The sequence below is a fragment of the Chaetodon trifascialis genome, chromosome 10 (genome assembly GCF_039877785.1).
Source record: "Chaetodon trifascialis isolate fChaTrf1 chromosome 10, fChaTrf1.hap1, whole genome shotgun sequence".
In the NCBI taxonomy this organism is placed as follows: Eukaryota; Metazoa; Chordata; class Actinopteri; order Chaetodontiformes; family Chaetodontidae; genus Chaetodon; species Chaetodon trifascialis.
The window spans coordinates 13,028,518-13,050,261 of record NC_092065.1 but is presented as its reverse complement, the minus strand read 5'-3'; the positions used below and the strand labels follow the sequence as shown (position 1 = coordinate 13,050,261).

Here is a 21,744-nt window from a genome sequence, read left to right as displayed (position 1 = left end):
CTCCTCTGAGCTTATTGTTCAACACATAAACTGACTGAACTTTGTCTTCGCTGCGCTTTGTCTCGATGTTTGACCTCATTTCTCTTCTTTTTCCTTTTTTCTACTTAAACACATCCTTTGTTTTAATTAATAGGCGACAGAACAAGTCATTTTCCTCAAGGATGTCTTTGGTCATTTCAAATTTGTCAATAAAATGTGGGACATTTCCAGCTCACACCGCCTCACAGCAGTTACCGCAGCGCACGTGCATGTGTCTAATATATATATATATTTTTTTAACATTTTCTTATTGGAACAATTCGCACGAAAAAAAAAAACAAAAAACAAAAACAAAAAAAAACCTATTTAGACATGTAACACATAATAGAGCCAGTCGGAGCACCGGATCACAGCTGAGGTTAAATGTGCAGAATAGCGCCATCTCGCTGTTGCGGGCAGATATTCCCTCACTTTTTTCTCCCTCTGCTCAGACCCTCCGTGAAGATTTGTCCTCTCATAAGGTTGACCGATTTCTGTGTGCGTGGCCAGCTATGACAACAGCCTGCATGCTGCTGTCTTTTGGCGGCCACCAGTTCTATGTGTTATCGCTGTTCATTAGTGCAGGGGGTCCCGGAGCGGGTCCCGGGACCTGCGGGGGTCAGTGAGGAGGAGGAGGAGGAGGAGGAGGAGGAGTGGGGAAGGAGGGTGAAGCGCGACTTCAGAACTGCTGTCATTTCACTGTAATCTAATTCAACAAAATTATCACAGTCAAACATATACAATAGGTCCCAAATCTGGGGTCCCGGGACGCTTGTGGGTCAGCGCAGGAAGATGAACAGGGTCCCCAGAAATCAGAGAATTAATTTAATTTCTCTTGTGTGTCGTGATTGGTTTGCAGTTGCACATTTTCGGGATGTGTAAATTTGCTGGGGTTCAGCTCGGATTGCGGCTTCTCGGCTGCTATCTGCTCGTCTGCAGTTTATGACAGTGTGTGGAAAATCCCATCAAACCATAGAAAATGTCAGAAGTGGGTCCCCGTGACAAAAATCTTATCAAGCGCTGATCCAGGGGCTGTAACGCGCGTTCTTGACATGAAAAGGTGTGGGAGCCCATGAATTTGTAGCGAAAAGAGCCCGAATCTGATGACAAGAGAGGAGCTGTTCACACACTTATTGTCTTTATAATGCACGTTAGGTTGGTTTGAGATGAAAGGGAAAATGTACTCTCAATATTATGGGGGACGGTTTCTGCAAAAATCGATGCATTTGACAAATTTTGACTTTTTTAGTTTGTGTTGGTGGTGCTGTAGAGGACAGGAGGAAGAAAATCCAGCATCACTGGTGCTGAGGAGAGTCCCTACAAAGCAGAAGCGGCTGGTGGATGTAAGGTCAACAGTAAAGTTTGTCTTTATTTATTTTACAGATATTTAATCATGTTCTATGAACTGCGCCATTATTTTCAAGCAAGGTCTGATCAAGACAGCAAATATTCAACTTTTACAGCCATCAAGGCGTGTAGGTCAAATAAAGGCAACTAAGCAGTGCGTAAAAATGCGGTTAAAGACAGACAACAGTGACGGTCTAACTGTTTGCAGGCTTCTGTAATTATGTGTTTTCATTAATTTGGGCTTCGCTCTGAGTTCCCGGTAAGATGCTCCAATAAGCTCCGTTCTGCAGTAAAGTCAGGCGCAACCTCAGTGCCATTTAATGAACGGTGTGGTGGAGCTGCACCGGGGAGCGGGATAACATGTAGACCAGCGACACAAAGGAAAAATAAATAAAAATTTCCCCAGACTCATCAAGGCTTTGATGGAAACAGTCTTACTGATAAGACTTGACTTTTTTGTATTGTGGAAAAGTCAGCAGGAAATTGCACACGAGGAGTTTTCTATCAGCTAACAGGAAAAGTTAGGAGTATTTTTACATTCAGTATTTCACCTGTGGAATATGTGAACGTGTAGGCTGTTGTTCAGTGGGTTGGTGGTGGAAATGATGATGATAATAACGGTGATAATAATGATGACGATGGTGGTGGTGGTGGTGATGATGAAGAGTGTCTGAGAAAAAAAAACGTTCAGGGTGTGAGGTGTCTCTTTTTTTTTTTTGTTTTTTTTTTGAAAGCACCTTATACCGCCAGAATTACGCCAAATTAATTTCACAGTTTGAGGCGCGCGTCTGAAGTTTCGGCAAACACACACGCACACGTTTCTCTAGAAAGAGCATTAACAGACTAGAAAACAGAAAACATCTCCATCAGCGCCGCGTGAGGGCTGAGCCGTTTGCGGAGGGACACAAGAGAAGCATGGCAGGCCTGCCCGCCTAATTCATGCAAAATTGATTACACATTTAGCACTTATTTGAACAATTTATTCGGTATTTTACACCCGCATAAGATAAAGTCCAGTGTCTTCAATATTATCATCATCACAGAAGCAAGCATCGTCATCATCATCATCATGAGGCTTGAGTAGGACACGCACGCACCTATGCACGAACACGCACGTGCACAGGAAAGGGACTTGCGCAAACTGACGCCCGCAATTAAGTCGACTTAATTCGGCCATTTCTCTGTATCCACACACACACACACACACACACACACACACACACACACACACACACACACACACACACACCGAGGGGCCTCAAAACCACGCACGTGATCTCTAACTTAATGCGTTCGTAAAAGCCGAGTTGTAGTCACACTCAGGCTGCTTCACTGCTTCAGAGTGACGAGCCTATAGCGTTTATTCTGCGACCCCTGGAAGACTGACAACCACTGCGGTGCACCTAATGGGGATCTTAATAAAGTATCTATGTACCCCAAGTAACAAATCAATACAAGATGTAGGCCTACACCGATCAATACCTATGAAGTAGTCCTGATGAAATAATGCGTTAGGGTTTTGGGAGGCTGAGGAGGGAGGGGGGAGGACTGTCTAATATCCAGGAGAGTGTTTGCGGTCTCTTCAAATCATCCCTCTGGCTCACCGCTCGTCTTGGTCCTCGCCCCGCTGTGTGTGATCGTGTATATTAAGACAAATCATACTGCATAAAAAGGTGCCGTCTCCCTGCTTTAAAGCACTGGGCATGTCGTTATTTGATTCCCACCTACTGGCCCCGCTTCTCCATCACAGTTCAGTCCTCTTTCAGCTGTAAATACTTAAAACAAACAAACAAAAAACATAATAGACTATAAGCGCCAATCATGCTTACTGTGTGGCCAAATAGTAGCTTGCGACTGGATTTATTTGGCATGCAATATTCGAACTATCATAGGAAACACTGGCTGCTGCTGCAGTGGCGTTGAGATAGGCTCAGTGCGAGCGCTCGGGTTAAAAGAAAACAAATATCCTTCTGAAAATGGGGGGAAATTCAACATGGGGTATATTCACACTCTTGCTCTGCATCAGCTGCAGTTGTCTTTATCTGCTCTGTTTATATCACCACAAAGCGCTGCGTCCCTTTTCAAAGTCCGGCAGTTTTCTTTCTTTCTTTCTTTCTTTCTTTCTTTCTTTCTTTCTTTCTTTCTTTCTTTCTTTCAAGAAACTTTGCCATGTTGGTGTTGATTGGCCCTTCTTTTTGCATTTTTATTTTCTCAAATGAAAAGTGCATGAAGAGGAAAGGTTTGGTGAAACAGGAAAACTCCAGCCCTGTAATGTCCTTCTTTAAAAGGGCTGTGGTGATCACTGGCGTTCATATGTGCACGGTGTGCTGCAGGCTAGTCTGAATACACTACATGAACTCAGGAGGTCGAAAGCCTTTAATATTTCCTCTTCAACTGCAACGTCCAAACCCGCTTATATCCAGTATCAAGGGACAGGAAAAGCGCTGATGTTGTCAACAACATGATAATATGTTTTTTGCTCGGCGCTGAAAATTATAGCCGTAGGTCACATATGATGCGCAACAATTTAGAGGAAAATCCAGGTTTATCCCTTAATGCTATTTTATTTTAATACAAGCCTCCCAAATAGACTCCCGACTTGTTGTGCGAGCCCCTGCCCCTCCTGATCATGGTTAAAAAAAAACAAACAAAAAAAAAACTACATCACACTTGGACTCCAGGCAGAGGTGGCCGTATACTACCTCCTCCATTCACACAGACAGACGCAGTGGGGTACAGAGTGGATGACAGGTGCTTCAAACGCACATTACTTGTAAAGTTACAGCCTAATAGCAGTCGGCAGCTGCTGTCTGTGCAAGGAGGCGGCTGCGTGTGCGGCACTGGTCGCTTTCCCCTTTGTGTTAAAGAGAGCTGAGGTCTCCGAGGTCTGGAAGCTACAGTTCCAGGGATAGCGGGTAGATGGCACAATTTTCTTACATTTATGGGCAGAATGAAGGGAAGCCCGGTGCACTAAGTAGGAGTGAGAGGCGAAGTGTTGAAAAGGCAAGAGATAAAAGTGGAAGAATGTCGAGAAAATGAAGAAATAATACTGCATTTAAAATAAAGGGAATTTTAGAAATGAAAGCAGGACACGTCGATGTTGAGTCAGGCTTGGTCACGATTTTATAGTCAATTTTGTGAGAGAAGAGAAACTCCAGTAATAATAACAGCAATGATAATAGTACTAATAATAATTATATTTTTCCTTAAGGCGGGTGGACTAACAGACGGAACAGGTGCTCATCTTGCCCATAAGTCTTTGACTTATACCTAAATGAGCTGCGGTGCCTCAGTCTATATATGCAATAAAGCGCATGCTGTATGGGCTAATTTGTCATAGTGATAGTGCCAAGGTGCAAATAATGTGCATATTTGTCGCTTAACTGTGCGGGCGTGCATGCGTGTGTGTGTGTGTGTGTGTGTGTGTGTGTGTGTGTGTGTGTGTGTGTGTGTGTGTGTGTGTGTGCGCGTGTGAAAGACACAGAAGAGAGACTGTAAACCATATTCTTATCTTATTAAACAAATAGCGCCACTAATAGCCTGTGAGCCCTAAATAAGTTCTCAGCTTCAGTGTGTAAACCTCAACAAACGTCAACCAGCAGCACAGACTCTGCTGCACGCACGCACGCACACACATGCACGCACACACATGCACGCACACACACACACACACACACACACACACACACACACACACACACACACACACACACACAGGCACGCACGCACGCACGCACGCCTCGGCCCCGCAGCATCCTCCGCAGCCTGTAGGACTTTTTTGGTGGGGTGGGGTTGTGGGGTAATAGGGCTACCAGCTCGTGTGTCAAAAACTTCTCACGTCACAGAGGCGTAAATAAAAGTGACGTCGCAGCGAGTTACACCTCATTAGTTTTTTTGTACAATGCTAATAAATGAGCAGAAGTACAAATTATAGAGTCCAGCATATACACCACGCTCTGTCAACTAAAATCAGCCCGACCGAGTGTCGAGATCTGACCCGTCCACACCTCTTCTGAAGCTCTTCGTACGATTTCTGGGTGAAGTCAGTCTGTTCAGAGGTTTCAGTCCCTCACTGTGCTCATATAAGGATGATGGAGTGAGTCTTCTTCTTTTCTTTTTTTTTTCCTTTTCTTTATGTGTGTACTGTAAATACACGGGCCAGTGAAATCGCATTGGCTCACTGGTGATGTGGTGCAGTGTGATGTCCACCCTTAATTATCAATGTGGGGCTTAGATTGGCCTCGGTGTGTTATACCTCAGAGACAGTTTGGTTGGACAAGCAGTGAGAGCATCACTGTATGGATAAATAGCGCTTTCAGCAAGAAGCCGAGGATAAAAGACCATCAGCATCGCATCATAATCATCATTTTCATCATTATCCAGCAACAAAACCACACACAAACACATACACCAGCAGTAGTAGTAGTAGTAGCAGCAGCAGCAGCAGCAGCAGCAGCAGCAGCAGCAGCAGCAGCAGCAGCAGCAGCAGAGACTGTGGTGAAGTTGGCTTCCATATCCTGATTAAGCCTCTATACAACAAGGCTAATTCTATTTCAGGCCTAACTCTCAACTAAACCAATACGACTAATAATTTCTGATAAACCAAAGGTTTATAGCATCACAGTAACACGCGCGGAAATAACTGGCATGTAAACCCATCACATCCACTTCTTGGAGATTCACACAGTTGTAAATTAAAATACAAAAAGTTCAAATGTAGCGTTCAGCAACTTCCAGCAGTGTTAATGAAGCTCAGTGGTGCAGTTGGAAATAGGAATCAGACCATAATAACGCAAAGAACAGCCAGCAACACCAGTGGAAAGCAATTGGATTTTCGGAAAATAATTTAAACTTTTTTCCCCCACCTTCAATATAACTGTATTATTATTTAGATCATTTGGATGCTACTATTTATGATGTATACTGTATGAATTCACCCCATTAATATTTATGTGAGCGTCCAAAGGTGAAGCTGCCTTCTGCAAATAAAGCGGTGGAGAAGCTGAGGTGGGTATTTCTCCACTCCGGTGCCATGTCCCGTGTAAACGGGGATCCACTTTTATGAAAGGTTATTATCTGTTGAGGCAGGGCGCCTTATTACAACTTTGTATCCTATTTCTGAAGTTTCACAGACATCAGCCTTCAAGCCATTATTTTCCAAATAGTCTAGTAAATGACTGATCGGCATTTTTATAGAATATAATCTTAACCTTGTAGCAGAGCGAAGGAGGTGAGCGGGCCTGTTGGCTGATTGATTAATTATTTTGCAATTCATTAATCACTTTCATGGGGCAAAAGGGCAACATCCTGCCACAGCAAATTGACTCCAGTCCTCCTCCACCCCCCTCCCCAACCCCCCCAACCCGACCACACGCACCAAACACGCACATACATACAAGTTCACACGATATGTGTGGGAAGTAAAAAAAAAAAAAACATGGAAAAACTTGTGTTTTCAAATTCATAAATTATAATTTAATACCAAGAACAAATTTACAGCAGAATGCTTGTTTACAATAAGCTAACACAAACAAACAAGAATTGTGTTCAACTATAAACTTTCACACACACTCACATATATCACTTGCAATTAATAATAATAATAATAATCATAAAAAAAGTATCTATACGTTATCAATACCCTGCAGTCATATATTTTTATATATTTATATAAAAACGTGGGTCAGTTTAAACTGTTCATAATTACAATCATGTATCATTCTCTGGTCCATATGTGGCTACGAACAGCCAAAGATCAGTGTTCAATCAGTGATCCCTTTTAATTCAACCACAACATGGTGTTTCTGCGTGTGTTGAAGAAAAGCCTCAAAACAAGGACAAAATTGCTAGCTTCCAAATACACACGCGCGCGCGCACACACGCTCTCAGACACGCGCGCACACACACACGCTCACGCACACCCACGGCACCTGTCAAAGACCAAAGGAGCAATAACACTAAAGTTAAAATATCAACTCCTTCTCCAAACCTGCTCACCCTGTTTAAGTCTGTAGCCTAATAATGAACGTCGTTTCTTTTTCTTTTTTTGTTTCTTTAAATACAAGGGCTAGTGTACTGAATGCACAGATTATATCTATACAGTCAAAAAAGAGAGAGAGAGAAAACATTTACATTTATATATCAAAGGTAAAATAGGTTAGCGACCTGTGGCCATGCATTCACAGTCTAAATATACATGAAAAAGAAAACATTTTGTAGTAATATGTATATACATTAAAAACAGAACTTTCAGTGCTACTAGCTAAGTCTGCCACTCAATTTTGAAGACGTTGTATTACCGAGAGAAAAAAAATGGCAACCACAGATTTTCTTAATCACATATACTTTGTATAAAGGAAAAACTCGCTGAAATGAATTGACCTATATTTACAAGAATACTGCCTCTAATCAGTGTTTTTCAAGTGAAATACACGACTGAAGTTTCAAATCTATTCGTGTTCCCCCAAAATGTTGTAGGCCTACTTTAACAACGTTTTGATAAGAAATCACATCATGCTTGTCAGGCACTTAATGCTTGAAGTGAATAAAGGGTGACGTTTCAGGGACGCTTTAATAATACTGCTATTAAACACTACTCTGGCTAGGCTTCAAACTTTTATGACCCTTGACCTCTCCAATTTTTTTTTTTTTTTTTACAGCAAGTCAGTCATGCTTTCAGTGCCGGTTGAGCCGCTGCGGACGCCCTAAAATGCGCATAAAACGCATTTAGAGCCACCTGTCTCACATAGCTTTATGACAGCAGGTCTAAGCAACTTGTAAGATTTCTTTCTTTCTTTTTTTTTTTTAATTGTATCCAATTGGGGGAACTGGTGCCAGATTATTCAGAGGTGGATGGGATGGGGAAGACTGATCGGTCAATAATTTGGAAAGCAAAGTGAATCCTGTAACTTCGTGTTAATAAAGAGCAAAAATGTTTCCGCTGGGTCATAAAGTTGATCATGAACTCTAGAAACCTCCCCTTTCCCCAGATGGTATCGGTCATCCTAAGAATATAAGTGCGCTTGCAGCATTAAGCCTAGATTATAAGCCTATACTCCTATTGCTGTGGTTTTAATTCTTTTTAGAACTTTTTTTTAAACATTATTTCACCTTTTCAAAATAAATCATTGTCTTAGAAAATAACACCACCTGTACTACAGAAATCACATAGGCCGGTTTGGAACCAGAAAGGAGGAACAAAGAAAGTACAAAACACAGCTATACATGGACACAGGACAAGTCATTTCGAGAAAAAGAAAATTCACCTTTCGTATTTTCCCTTTCTCCAGTTTTTTTTCTTTTTACCCAAATTATCATTTTTAAATGCACTTAATACTCAAATTTTCCTCATAAGGATCAACAAAATCCCCTTTCCTTTTTTTTCCTCATTTTCTTCTTTCATTAAAAAAAATGAATCGGAGCAGGTTGTTCTGCATGAACACTGGGAGCATGTATCTGCCATTTTGAAAGTTCAGTGGATGTCTCAATTTTTTTTTCGGAGTTGGGGGGTGGGGGGTGGGGGGGTTCACAGTCATTTACGTCAATGTCTTTCTTCATGAAAGCCAGCCCCGTGTAACAGCCGGTTGGTTTTTTTTTTTTTTTTTTTTTTCAATTCCTTCCACAAAAGCAGCTATAATCATTGTAGTCTTGCAGCCCCCCAACCCCACCTTTTGTTTGTTCGTCTCCGTCTTGGTTTACTGAATTGACATGTAAGGCCAGTTAAAACTGCTCCCCGAAAGCAACATATCCCTGATGAGAGTTTCAATTGGGGTTTTACCTACCAATCGGACGAAAAATAACTGTTCTATGACCGAGGAAGAGACTGTGCGGAGGGAAGGCAAGCGGAGTAACAACTTCCCAAACCGTGTTGGCTGGTTGGGATACTGGCTCCGGACATATTCCTCCAGGGCGCACTGGGACTTCTCCTGCAAACTTTCCACATGGGCCACATCTGAGAGGCCACAAGCATCTGAGAGGGGGGGAAAGCAAATAAACATTAATAAAGTGGAACCTAAAGTGTTTCTCTCACTATGAGCTTTTTTTTTTTTTTTTTTTTTTTCCCCACTGTGGTGATATACCACTGGCGAAAATGGATCGCCTGTCATGTCTGGAAAAAAGCAATTATTTTAGGAAATTATTCTTATCCTGTTATTTGCAAAAGTGGGGTTTATTTGTCTCGAGGCTTGTTTTCATAAATAGCTAGTACACGCGTTGTTCAGTTGATGAAAATGATTTAATAATAACTTGTAATCACAATAATAACATTGCGCTAGGCGAATAATTACCATACCACAGATAAAAATATATATATATGTCTACGCTGTGAAACAACTTCTATTGCTTTGACAGTTATATTTGATTAAAAAAATATATGTGTATAAATAAAATTAAAAACTTGAACTCTCGAATATCTAATCTTAAATGCCACAAACAGGAAGCTGATGGAAACGTGAGTGTTGCCTCTCCACTATGTCCACTCAGTGTTGCTCATTTTCATCGCTGTTATAACTCGGTTATTTCCCTCGATAAAGCCACTTGAAAGTGAACTAAATAATTAAGCATATTCATAGCTAAAGACTGTGTTTTGGATGGGCCTGTCTTTCACAGGCAGAGCGAGGAAGAGAGGAGGAGGAGGGGGAGGGAGGGAGGGAGGGAGGGAGAGAAGGAGAGGGGAAAGACAGGGAGACCTACTGACCTTTAGTGAGCAGAGATTTAGCTTGGAAAAAAGGGCCCATAGCCTACGGAGTTGCCGTCATACTATACCACCAGAGACGCATAATCACTATCTATGCTGCTGCATGTGGGCGGCAGCTGATTATGTGCCAAAAACGCTTGTACGCGCATTGGTTAAGTTTGTAAAGTTTAAGCATGACAACAACCAAACCACCAAAGTAGCGAAGGCGTGTCATTCAAGCTACAGCACCCAGCTCATGTTCAAGCCTCCGGGACTCAGGTATGGAGAGGACAAATTAAGCCATCGTGGCCCCATAAAGGCTTAATAATAAAATTCAATGACCTGAAATATGATTTTTTTCCGCCCTTCAATAGGCTAACAAGCCACCAGGAAAACAATAGGCCTGGTTGGCTGCTAGAGCTAAATGAAATACAGAGGCTGGTGGCTGCAGGTATGATATCATATCAAAGACATGCATTCACTCTGCAGTGAAACCTTCTAAATTTCTTCCACACGTATTTCTCATTAATTCTCCCCTTTAATGGTGTGGCTAATGTAACAAAATAGCACGGAGGTTTGGGTCATGACCTAGTTCTGGAGCAAGTCCAGAGACGCCTTGAATCCTGCTAGGCGCAGAGAATATTTCTGCAAATAAAAATTAAAGCCGCCCCTCCTGTCACTGCTCAATATCACACAATGCTGTTAGATGCTGACATATTTTTCTATTCCAGGGTGTGCATGGGCTCTGCATGTTTTTCCCTCGGACGTGAGTGTCCAAGTGAATGACAAAAGAAGCGTTGAAACCTGCGCTTTGCTTTTACTGTGTGCAAATGGGACATTAGGCTTGTCTTTCTTTTTCTATTCCCCTCCCCCTCGGAGCCTGACATCATTTATATCTGTCATTCCCTACAAACAAGACGTGGGGTATACACACGTTGATAAATGGCGGAAAGGGAAAAAAATCAAAGTGTAGCAATTCATCTGCAAGCTCTCCAAAAGTGTATCTAAACAGCTAGATTTTACGATTCTAGGACTATTACCGTGAAGTTGTCTGTGCTATTTAACTCGAGGCTGTGTTCTGCTGTTTCAGTCATGGCTGCACTTTCCTCTATTTTGTTGTCAGTTTAATTAAAAAAAAATATCTGGTGTGGTCATGCCACCATTTCCAGTTTAGCCGTGTGTGTGTGTGTGTGTGTGTGTGTGTGTGTGTGTGTGTGTGTGTGTGTGTGTGTGTGTGTGTGTGTGTGTGTGTGTGTGTGCGTGTGTGTGTGTGTGTGTGTGTGTGTGTGTGTGTGTGTGTGTGTGTGTGTGTGTGTGTGTGTGTGTGACAAATGCCTTGATTCATTCAGAGGCTTTTATGATTTAGTAGCCTAAAGGCTGTCAAGTAATAATCAGAATATTAAAATAAAAAAAAATGACCATGAAGGCAGCATAGGTGAGCATTTAAGCATGGTGTTCAACTAAGACAAGCAACAACCTCTAGCCAGTTGAGATATATTTAGGTCAGCGTTGATCTAGCTGATGTCAGTGTGCATGTGAGTGACATTCACACAGGCTGAACTTGGAGTGTGCCCGTCTATTGTCTTACCTGTGGTGAAGAGCACAATTGCCTTTAAGCAGCTATATTCAGCAGAGTCAACGTGCAAAGCTTTGAGCTTTTCCACTTGTTCTTGGAAGATCCTAATGTGGTCCATAAAGGCCACCACTCTGTCCGCAGACATGGGGGAGGCGTGAAGGCCAGCCGCCGCCAGGAGAGGAGCCACATGCAGGGGCATGGAGCACTGCGCGGCGTTGAGCACAAATAACTCACTCCACGTCAACCTCAGTAGAGCCACCTGGTCGGTGATCTGAAGGTCTGGAAAGAAGGGAATATTCCTGGCCCACTCCACGGCGCTGAAGAGCATCCTGGCTGCTAGTTCACAAATGTTCTCGATGCCCATTATGTTGTTGGGCTGCATGCATTGACTGCCATACCGGGACGTCGGGTAGGGCTCCGCTCTCAACAGAAGAGAGATATATCCGGATAAGTAGGAATGGCAGTGCAGTGGGTCCCCGTTTGTCAAGGCGAACTGACCATGGTGTGGCTGTGTGGGTGGCACCCGTCCCCTTTGCACGGCTGCAGTAAAAAGAGAAACTACAGATATTGAAGCCTGAATTCTACAGACAATCACACAAACACTCGGAGCTCTGGACACTGCTGTCAAACCTCAGCCTGCACATTTTACAAGCGCAGAGACAAAAAGCTGACCGCTGAATCAAAAGCTCACACCTGAAGAAAAGAAATGACTTAGAGCATGTTTACTGTAGGCCTATAGCATCAAAACACACACACGCTCACACACTCACTCACGCACACGCACACACACACATTATGTTATTGCATGAGTTTAAAAAAGACAGGTTGCATTGGGAATAATGAGGCTGTAAGAGGGACTAATCGTGCACTGAAACGCCAGAGATGCGCTTTAAACGCGTTTAACACAAGCCACGCATATGTCCAGCTTTAAAATGATGTTATTCAGCAACAGCAACATGAGCTGGCTGTGAAGGAACACAAAGAGGGCAAGGGAGACCTTGCATGTTTAACCCTTAACCTACTTAGCAATTCATCCTCGCTTTACTATACATGCAGGCCTGTTTTCGACTAATATTCAAAGAAATTCTCGCGGTTATATGGAGGCTTTGTACGCTGATGCCCCGATTTGGACACACTGAGCAAGACATCGATGTGGAGATGTAGCCCGAGCTGCTATCTCTTAATTCGATACTCGCCATAATAGCGTAGAAGGCTATATTGTATCATCTATTCAATACAGATGTATCTGTACGCTCGGGGCTTCATCTAAACATAAATTCGATAGCCCTAGCCTGGCCAGGGGTCGGATCTTTATTTGTGAAATGCACAGCTATTATTGCGCCGGGGCTGGACTCTGCAACGCCAAAGATGTGGCGAGCCCCGTCTCGACCACAGCAGAGAGCGGCTCCATGGCGTGCTCCAGCCGCACAGCCGTGGAGGAAACAGTCGGCGGAGAGAACAGGCTAGGGGGGCGACATAACATGGTCTCACGGCAGGGAAAGCACATACACGCACAAACACACACACATGAATAAGAAACCAAAAAGTCCCAATACCTTCCCGTCTCATGCCGACTTTAAGGCATTTTTTGAGGCGGCAGTACTGACACTGATTGCGGTGGTGTTGGTCGATTGGACAATTCCTGTTGGCACGGCATGTGTAAGTGAGGTTCCGTCGTACGCTCCGTTTGAAGAAGCTTTTGCAGCCCTCACAAGTAAACTGGCCATAGTGTTTGCCACTGGATTTATCCCCACAGACCACACATTCAATGTGCTGTGGCTGCTTCTCCGACTGCTGCGTCGTCTGGTTCGTCGGCGTGGACTGTGTGTTGTTCGGGGGTCCTTGGACCGGAGTCTGAGGGGTCGGAGGGGCGACCTGAGAGGCTGTCAGATTCAACTGGCCTGGTTGAGGGGTGGGAAGAGATAGTCCTCCTTGGGTTTGCGAGGAAAGGGTGCCTTGGGTGTCAGCCACATCGTCCTGGGAGCCTCTCCACACTACCATTGCCATATCTATCAGTCAACGTAAAGAAACTTTTTGTCTGCCGTTTTGGTGTCGCGGTGAATAATGTCTCAAGGAAACGCGGCAAACTGGGATTAACAGCCGGACACACAAAATGTCAAATCTAGCCTACGTTGAATCCACTCTGGACCTCCGGAAAAACTGTCGATTTATTGCTGTTGGAGACGTTGCGAAGCACGTTTTCAAAACTGATGCGATGGCGAGCTGAGTCGCTGCCTTGCGCTTAAAGGCCAAGTCCAGGGGCGCTTACAGTCAGCCATCCAGTACACCCATCAATGGGAAAGGTAGTCTAAATATTAAAATAATCAACCGAGGTAGCATGGACTATTCAGTGAACGATGGAGCAGGTTTGGTAAGACCGTGCCTGCAGCAGCATAAAACAATTGGTGAGCACACTGTAGCAGCTACTATCAAGTTCCAGCACAAGTCTTGAAGAAAATCACCAACTGGGTAAAAAAAAAACAAAAACTGCGTCTTCTTCCTTTTCTTCCTATGAGGTAGCGCCAGCAAGCGCGCAGCTGAAGCCAATGTTTTGAGAGCCTGGAATATGAAGACAACTCTCCCCCCAAAAAAGCGAAAGCACTAAAACCAAAAAAAAGAAAAAAAGAAAAAAAAACAAAACAAAAAAACACAAAGATCACAACCCACAAACCTCCTCCGTGGACCGAAAAATAATAGGAAAAAGGAGTAGAGAATCAAAGTGATCAAATATGTTAAAAAGGCGGAGGTTAGGAAGTGATTTGCGATTGGTAGGAGCCGGGCTGGCAGAATGCTTTCTCTCTGATCAGCTCACTGAGCTCTCTATATAGTGAACTTTGACACGACTGCTGCAACTTAGCACACGTTACCATGGAGATCAGCTGCCATATAAGGAAGGAGAGTGTGTTTGACTGGTCAGAGCTCAGGGACCTCCCCCTGAACCCCATTGGCTAGTCGGCACTTGTGCTACTTGGTACCTTGCCAGAGCCAGCATGGAGGTCGAGAGGGCCGCTTGGTCCTAAAAGGAGACGATTTTCGGGAGAGAGGAATCATTTCTAGCCACTCTCTTCGCCCAGACTATAGGGCTATTCTCGCATGCACGCCCGGTAAAGCCTGAGCAATTTCACGAAGAAAAAGCAAAATCTCATTTCTTTGCGTCACGTCGCGGTGGAGTATATCCGGCAGCCCTGCAACAAGCTGGAATACCCAAAGAGATCTTTTTGTCCCTGACACACAGGTGCACCTTCTGGACATGATCTGTGCTCATTACAATAAAACTGTCTGTCTATTGTGCCCTTATCTTAACCCTTTAGGTATATGAGGATACAAAGACAGAGTACACCTTTGAACAATACACAAGAAAAGAAAAATGAGGAAAAATAAGGCAGTCTCAGTGTATGATACAAACATGAAGCTGATGACATTATTTAAGATCATTGTCAATAGAAACAGCATGAGAATACTTATACGGTCTCTGTATATCGTGTGAACAAGACAATAATAACCACATGTCCTTTGAATTTCTACATTTTTCTCCACATTGAGTCGCAGTGCCTATATTTGTACAGGCTAATATACCTATTAACGCTTCTTCCACACCAGGTACCATTCATCACAATCCACACCTCTTATAAAAATGTTATGATAGGCTACTGACATCATCTGGGCACCCGCTGCAGCCCGCTAATCCCCCAAGGCCACAAATATTCCTAAACCACCAGGTCAGAAAAAGGCCAACTCTGGGTCTCCAAAGTCAGACTTTTGCCATAACATGGCAAAAAGTGGAATGACTCAAGCTTTAAGTACGGACCACGTTTTAAAAAACAAGTGTCACCTGAGGTTAAAGGCCATGCCCTTCGCATGAAAGTCAGGATGAAAGTTAAACCCTTTCCTGATAAACAGCGCTATAAAAGCTGCTTGTGGTTATTTAGATGCTCGGTAGTGTCTGTCAGATGTTGGCCTATAATAAAGATAATCTACAGTTTGTGATAATGACAAACACGGCGAAGGATGCCGTGCATGTAAAACGGGGTCAGAGGCGGTTCAGAGCTGCTGCCTGCATGGTTAATCATTTTTTAGGCTTGTAGTAAAGACTGCTTTGCTTCGTGCCCAGAGGCGATCAAACTTGAACTGCAGGCAAAACTTCACGGAGCCAAACAGTTGAACCTACAGCCTATAGAGCTGCGTGTCAGTGTATGGAGAGCAGCAGCAGCAGCAGCAGCATGCATTGTCCCTGGATGTATTACAGTATATGGGTGCCCCCTAGCGTATGAAGTATTTGCTTCAAATAAGATTCAATTTAGAGGAGCCATCCGACGCGGAAACCGCTTCAGTCTCGTCTCCCGCATCGACCAAACTAACGAGCACCATTTCAAACTGATGGCTGTTTGTTTAAATTCTGTTTTACATGACTTGGACGGCAAAGCTTTGAGAGTTGCCAAAGTTGGATTTACTTTTTGCCACTTCAGACAGTCCCAGCGGTGGTATTTAGACCAATTATGTCTTTATTCTAAAACAAATTAGCCCATTATATTTTGTCTGCATGACTATTTTGTCGGTTTTATTTACAGATCCCGCGAACATGGAGAGTCTGTAAATAAAAATACACCGCAAGGTATCCACTCGCCGAGGACCCAGCCCTGCTTTAAACGGTAAGTATACATTTTTGCGCACTTTATTAGGACAATTCGGCAACGAAGCGACGTTTTGTGCATCTGCTGTGAATCAAATGTCATCTATAAACAAGCGGAGAGGTTTATCTGTTGAAATAAAAGACATGGACTGCTGCAGATAGCAACGTACACATACGATATTCCTACAGTGCGCATTGAATACGCGACTCTGTCATCTGCGCTTCTTATCTAAGTGATAATTTATATGATCATCACAATAAGTCCAACCAGTTCGCAAATACCCGTCATTAAAGTGATTGGCTAGTGAGAGTGAGGCAGGAGGTTGTAGTCTTATAGTAACAAACCTACCAAATGCATATGTTGCTGATTCGTCCGTAGCGTGATGCATCTTCTCTCTTATTCAGAATATATTTAGTCTTCCCTTTTTCGACACAGTGCACAGACTGAAACTGGCAAAGCGTTCCTCTCCAACAGGCGGGATCAAACACAAAAAAAGCACGCTGTTTATTGGAAAACTGCAATGTCTGATCATGCAAAAACTTTGGAGAGCCGAAGCAAACAACTGATGGACGTTATGTGATGTTGAGCGAGGAATTGCAAATATAGGTTGACGTGTCGTCCGAGCAGAATGATCATTTGACTGCCTGTGGAAACGATAAGGAGGCTTTACAGCGAGCAGAGATCCTGTGCGCCTTTTCTCTCCTACAGTAATATGGCCAAAACGCGCTCGTACGCCGCTGCTTTGTGTGGGCTATTGAGGAGAGAGGGAGGGGGTGAAGTCAGAACAGACACCTGTCTTTAAGTGTGGCGAGCACGCATTATGGCATTCTGCATATTAGAAATTAGGCTTTGTGGATATTGGACGTAAAGATCCAATAAGTAATTAAAAATGCCAAAATTGTAATTTTAGTGTAAAATAAACATCCAGTAACTGAAGCCTATATTATTATTATTATTATTATTATTATTATTATTATTATTATTATTATTATTATTATTATTATTATTATTATTATTATTAATTTATTTTAATTAATAATAATTGTAATATACAAATATTGTATATAGCCTACACAATAACGATATAAGTAAAGAATAATATACTTTTAAATGTAGTTATTTGTTTTTTCTACTACCACACCTCTAGCAATTATACATTATGCAGAGAATAATAGAGGCTATATAAGACATGATAATAGCCTCAATTAACCTCGCGTAAATCTATACTTGGTTGAGAAATTGAGCACCTTTTCTCACGCATGAACGTTTCAACACCGACGGAATTGATTTGCTATTAAACCCCCCAAAAGTCTTGTGCTGCAGTTTTTATTTCCCAGGTTTAAAAGTTTCCTCTGTGTGATTAGTAGTTGTTCTCCCCTCAAGCGCAAGATAAAAGCACTATATGCTCAGCAAGCCTGCATGTACACAACAATAGCGCTGCCCAACGGGACTAGTATCGATTAAGACGAGACAGAGGATGTCGCCTGCACTAAATATTTACTGATCACACACAAATAGCTGGATCTTTAACGATTTCCCATGCTCCGACTGGGAGAAAGGACTAAATCACTTTATTATTGTTAGTAAAACAAAGCACACGCTCTGGAACACAGGAGTGGGGATGTGCTGATTGGGATAAGTGCAGTTAAATTAATCGATAGTGAGTAGATAATAGTTGAGATTTACGATCGTGCAAAGAAAAAGCTTTCACTCATGTATCAGGTTAAAGTGACACATGCACTGCGACTGGTAATTCTTCTTATATGTCAACATGCGCGCACTGGTCAAAGTCAACAGGCTGGATGGGCACTAAAACAAGCGTCAGCGTGAATTGAGTTTCTCGCATCTAAATCTGACTTTTTATAAAAGCTTTGAGATGGATCATATTTGAAGAAAATGTCCTGATGACGGCGAGAAAGCCCTCTCACACTTGTGTAAAGAGTCAAAACTGGGATAAAAGTCGACTTTCATCTAATCTCTGCCTTCACCAAGTCCTTCATGCAGATAGAGGGATACTGACCCGGAGGTCTCCAAGTTCCCGACCTGATTAACCCTTCCAGACCCGCGCAGGAGCAAATGTTAACCAGACTAATCAACTTCAAGAGTCTGATTGAATGAGATGATTGTGGCAGCAGGACAGAAACTAAACTGTCTCCTTAAAAAAAAAAAAAACACAATGAAGAGAAACACTGGTCATTTTGGACAATTGGCTAAAATAAAATATCCAAAATATAGCAATTCATTTCAGATATCAGAACAGAAGCAACAGGCTCCGGCTGTTTCTAGTGTAAAATTTAAGATTTTTTTTTAGCATGAGTTCAATATTCAAAACTCCCCCCCCCCCCCCCCCCCCCCCTTGATAAAGATCACTTGATTGATGGTGCTGGTGCCCCATATGTCCTGCATTTTTATCTGCTGCATTGCATAATATGAGTCAGTAGCCTCAAGTAAAGGTTTTATCTCTTGTCTCTTTACAGCAGGGCTTCACACTGCTGTTATATTGCTATACATGAAAAGATGAAAAAAATAAATAAATAAAAAATAGACCAATTAGTCAAATGTCAGCTTGTACATTTGGCTTCATTAAGGTAAAGAATATTTGCTGACAAAACATAATTAAAGTTTCAAGAAGTTACCGCACTCACAGGTAATCACAGGACGAGATGAAAGCAAAATAAATCTTCTCCTGTAAGGATATTTTAAGATTCAAATTTTCATGATATAAAAGATTTGATAATTGTGTGGGTATACAATGAGTGATATTTATAGATTTTTTCTTTTTTACATACAGCTTTCATCCCAGTAATGACTGCTGCGTGCATATTCTTCAGTCTAGTTTCTTTTGATTTGACTCCCTTTCTTTCTTCATGGTTAAGTCTTAAGCACAGCTTTTACCCACTTAAATGACAGAAGTATACTTTAAATTATGTTTCTGAGTTTTTTGGCTTCTTAATGATATGTCATTTTAAGAAAATTGCATTCCATTATAGCAATCGACACCTCTTTATGGTAAATATGGGTTGTGTGTGTAAGTGATTCGATTGTGTGCATGCACATGGAAGCCTTACAGAGGCATGTATACACAGAGAGAGAGAAAGGTGTGTAATAGTCACCTTTCTGTGCAAGTGTACTTTCGCCTAAGCAGACATACACATCTGAGACTATTTTATAAAGAGTTCATTCAGCGCTGTAGATCACTTTCTGTCTGTCTGCATGCCCCAAGGGCCGCTATCTAAAAAAGCAATAGATCCCAGATAGCTCACTGTGTTCAATTTGCCAATGATAGATTATAGTGCCAATTTAAACAGATAGGGATCAATTTGTCTCAATGATCACTCTTTAGGCTGACTGCCAGCCAGCATGCTCTTAATGTATTTGTAAATGCTGGCTGTTTGAATCGTGGTTGTTAAAGTGATCAAAACTTTAGATTGGAGAGATGATATGAGAAATGATAAATGATGTGTTGTTTTGGCTGCTGAAGACTGCAAAGATGGAGCATACGTGACGGTTTGCTTGAGGCAGCAGCAGTGTAGCAGCAACAACCAGAAGGTCAATGGTTTAACTCTAAGGACTTGCTGGGAAAGTCTGGGTAGGGGAATTGTGTGATAAGTGCTCTCTAACCCTCAGGAACTAAACTGCTGAAGTACCCTTCGGCAAAGCAGCTTAAACCCCATCTGTCCCAGTGGAGCTGCGCGGCGACCGGCAGTACAAGACTGCGGTTGTACCGGGCACTTGTGAGATGTGTCTCTTTGAGTGTGACCTACCCTCCCTTGTCTTTTTAAAGAGGGAGAGTGGGCAGTCCACTCGGCTCACTTTTTTTTCTCTTCAGTCAGTGAAAAAGTTTGGGAGAAGACACAAGAGAGAAAGCTGTGGCAGCGTTCAGTCCTGAGCTCAGACATGGTTCACATGTGGCCCCAAAGGCAGCAGACAGTGTATTGAATTACTGTAACTGAAGGTGTAATGTGGTAGCAGTGTAGGATCTGTATAAATTACACAAACGGATGCAGAAGAGGCTGACTTCAGCTTTCTATTACAGCTACTTTGGACTGTATGGTTTATTTTCTCCAATTTTGGCTAGAAATATTTACAAGTGAGAATGACAGCCCTACTATCTAAAGTGATCATTAATGCCTCCTTATCATTAGATTCACCAATTATGTCAACCTGGTATTGTCATGTGAAAACCTTGTATCTCTTGGCGGAATTATACAGTTTGCAGTTCGAGGACAAAACACTTACAGCCGCAGCATGTTCCTTACTTCTTGAAGATTTTGGAAACACTATGAATTTTTCTGTGACGTGTCATTAGGGTATGACCAATAAAATATTACTGTTTGAAGTCATGGCAGTCAAATACGTAGTGCTGTGCAATCTGCAGTATTACACCTGCCACATTTCTGTCTAATAAAGTTTTAAATATTACATGAGCTGTGTTTTAACTGATTTTCTTCACACAGTACCTTATGTTGTGCACTTGCATTTGAAGATTTTTTTTTTTTCCAGTCTAACCATGACATTTTATTGTAAATGTGTAAATAAAGCTTGTTTTTTCCCCCACTGGAGCAATTGTTTCAACTGTATTAGACATTGAGAGTGCGGCTCCCTGTTTGTCCAATTATTCTCTGAAGCTAATTCAGACTTTGGCCTCGCTGATTCTGCAGGATATACGTACAAAGTGAAGTGGAGATTTAGCAAAACCAGGTCTTACAATGGTCAGTCTTATGACACTCTACATTGTGTAATGATTTTCTGTGGTGCAAATGTGCACCATTTATGAGCAAAGTCCTCATGTTTCCTGAAATTAAAGCAGAGCTGGATTTAAAACTAAAATTAACAGTAAATATTTAGTTTATTTACCAGTTCCAAGCCTAAAGACTGCAGGCTGAGAAATCGATCAAGCTTCAATGTTTTATCATAAGAATGCATTTCTCCATGAAAGCGTCATGAATTTTATCACATGAACAAAACCAGCAGCCTGTGAATATTGACGATGTTAACTACATCTCTACCTCCACAGGTACTGATTCAACATTTGTGAATGGAACATATTGTATTATAGCAAATACTGCCATTTGAGGTTTTTCAATCACACAAATCCACATGTGATCAATGGTCCTTGTGAACTGATGGGGGGAATAAAAAGCAAATGGGATGTGGATGGGATTCGGTTAAGACCATCATAACAGTGATCACTCTGTACGGAAAAGAGAAGATTTTCTTGGTGTGAAGATGACCTTAAGGTGGAAAGCCATAAAAGAATCACTCATTAACAGGATCTTGGTTACTTTATCTTCTATATCATCGTATGAGGACACACAGAAGCTGCTTCCAGAGCTCACAACACGAGAGTCAATACTCCCTGGGTGATGTCATGAGAGTCAAATCTTAGACTTGCTTCACTGACAATAAATTGAGAGGGGATTTGTGGACATGTGATAGTGGCCCGGAGGTGTGTGTGTCTCTGACAGACTTATTGTGCTCTCAGATACACTCTGAGC

At 42.3% G+C, this 21,744-nt stretch overlaps 1 protein-coding gene across 3 annotated transcripts; it reads right to left on the bottom strand.

Moving 5' to 3' along the window:
* Window positions 1–6,812: 6,812 nt before the first annotated feature.
* Window positions 6,813–16,969, bottom strand: nr2f2 (nuclear receptor subfamily 2, group F, member 2). 3 transcript variants are annotated; one of them, XM_070971481.1, is made up of 3 exons: window positions 16,595–16,969; window positions 11,628–12,155; window positions 6,813–9,334 (listed from the first exon to the last, which is right to left on the bottom strand). In XM_070971481.1, the coding sequence occupies exons 1-3, from the start codon at window positions 16,632–16,634 to the stop codon at window positions 9,060–9,062; spliced, it is 843 nt and encodes a 280-aa protein (XP_070827582.1). In that variant the 5' UTR covers window positions 16,635–16,969; the 3' UTR covers window positions 6,813–9,059. The 3 variants fall into 3 exon arrangements, with proteins under 3 accessions (XP_070827582.1, XP_070827580.1, XP_070827581.1); XM_070971479.1 differs by lacking the exon at window positions 16,595–16,969 and adding an exon at window positions 13,172–14,413 and having other exon boundaries at window positions 11,628–12,173; XM_070971480.1 differs by lacking the exon at window positions 16,595–16,969 and adding an exon at window positions 13,172–14,413.
* Window positions 16,970–21,744: the final 4,775 nt, after the last annotated feature.

Coding starts and splice junctions, on each gene's coding strand:
- nr2f2 (XM_070971479.1), bottom strand. CDS start 13,622: ATGGCAATGGTAGTGTGGAGAGGCTCCCAGGACGATGTGGCTGACACC. Junction 12,174..13,171: donor AGTCGGCATGAGACGGGAAG/GTATTGGGACTT, acceptor CAATATCTGTAG/TTTCTCTTTTTACTGCAGCC. Junction 9,335..11,627: donor AATTGTGCTCTTCACCACAG/GTAAGACAATAG, acceptor CCCCCCTCTCAG/ATGCTTGTGGCCTCTCAGAT.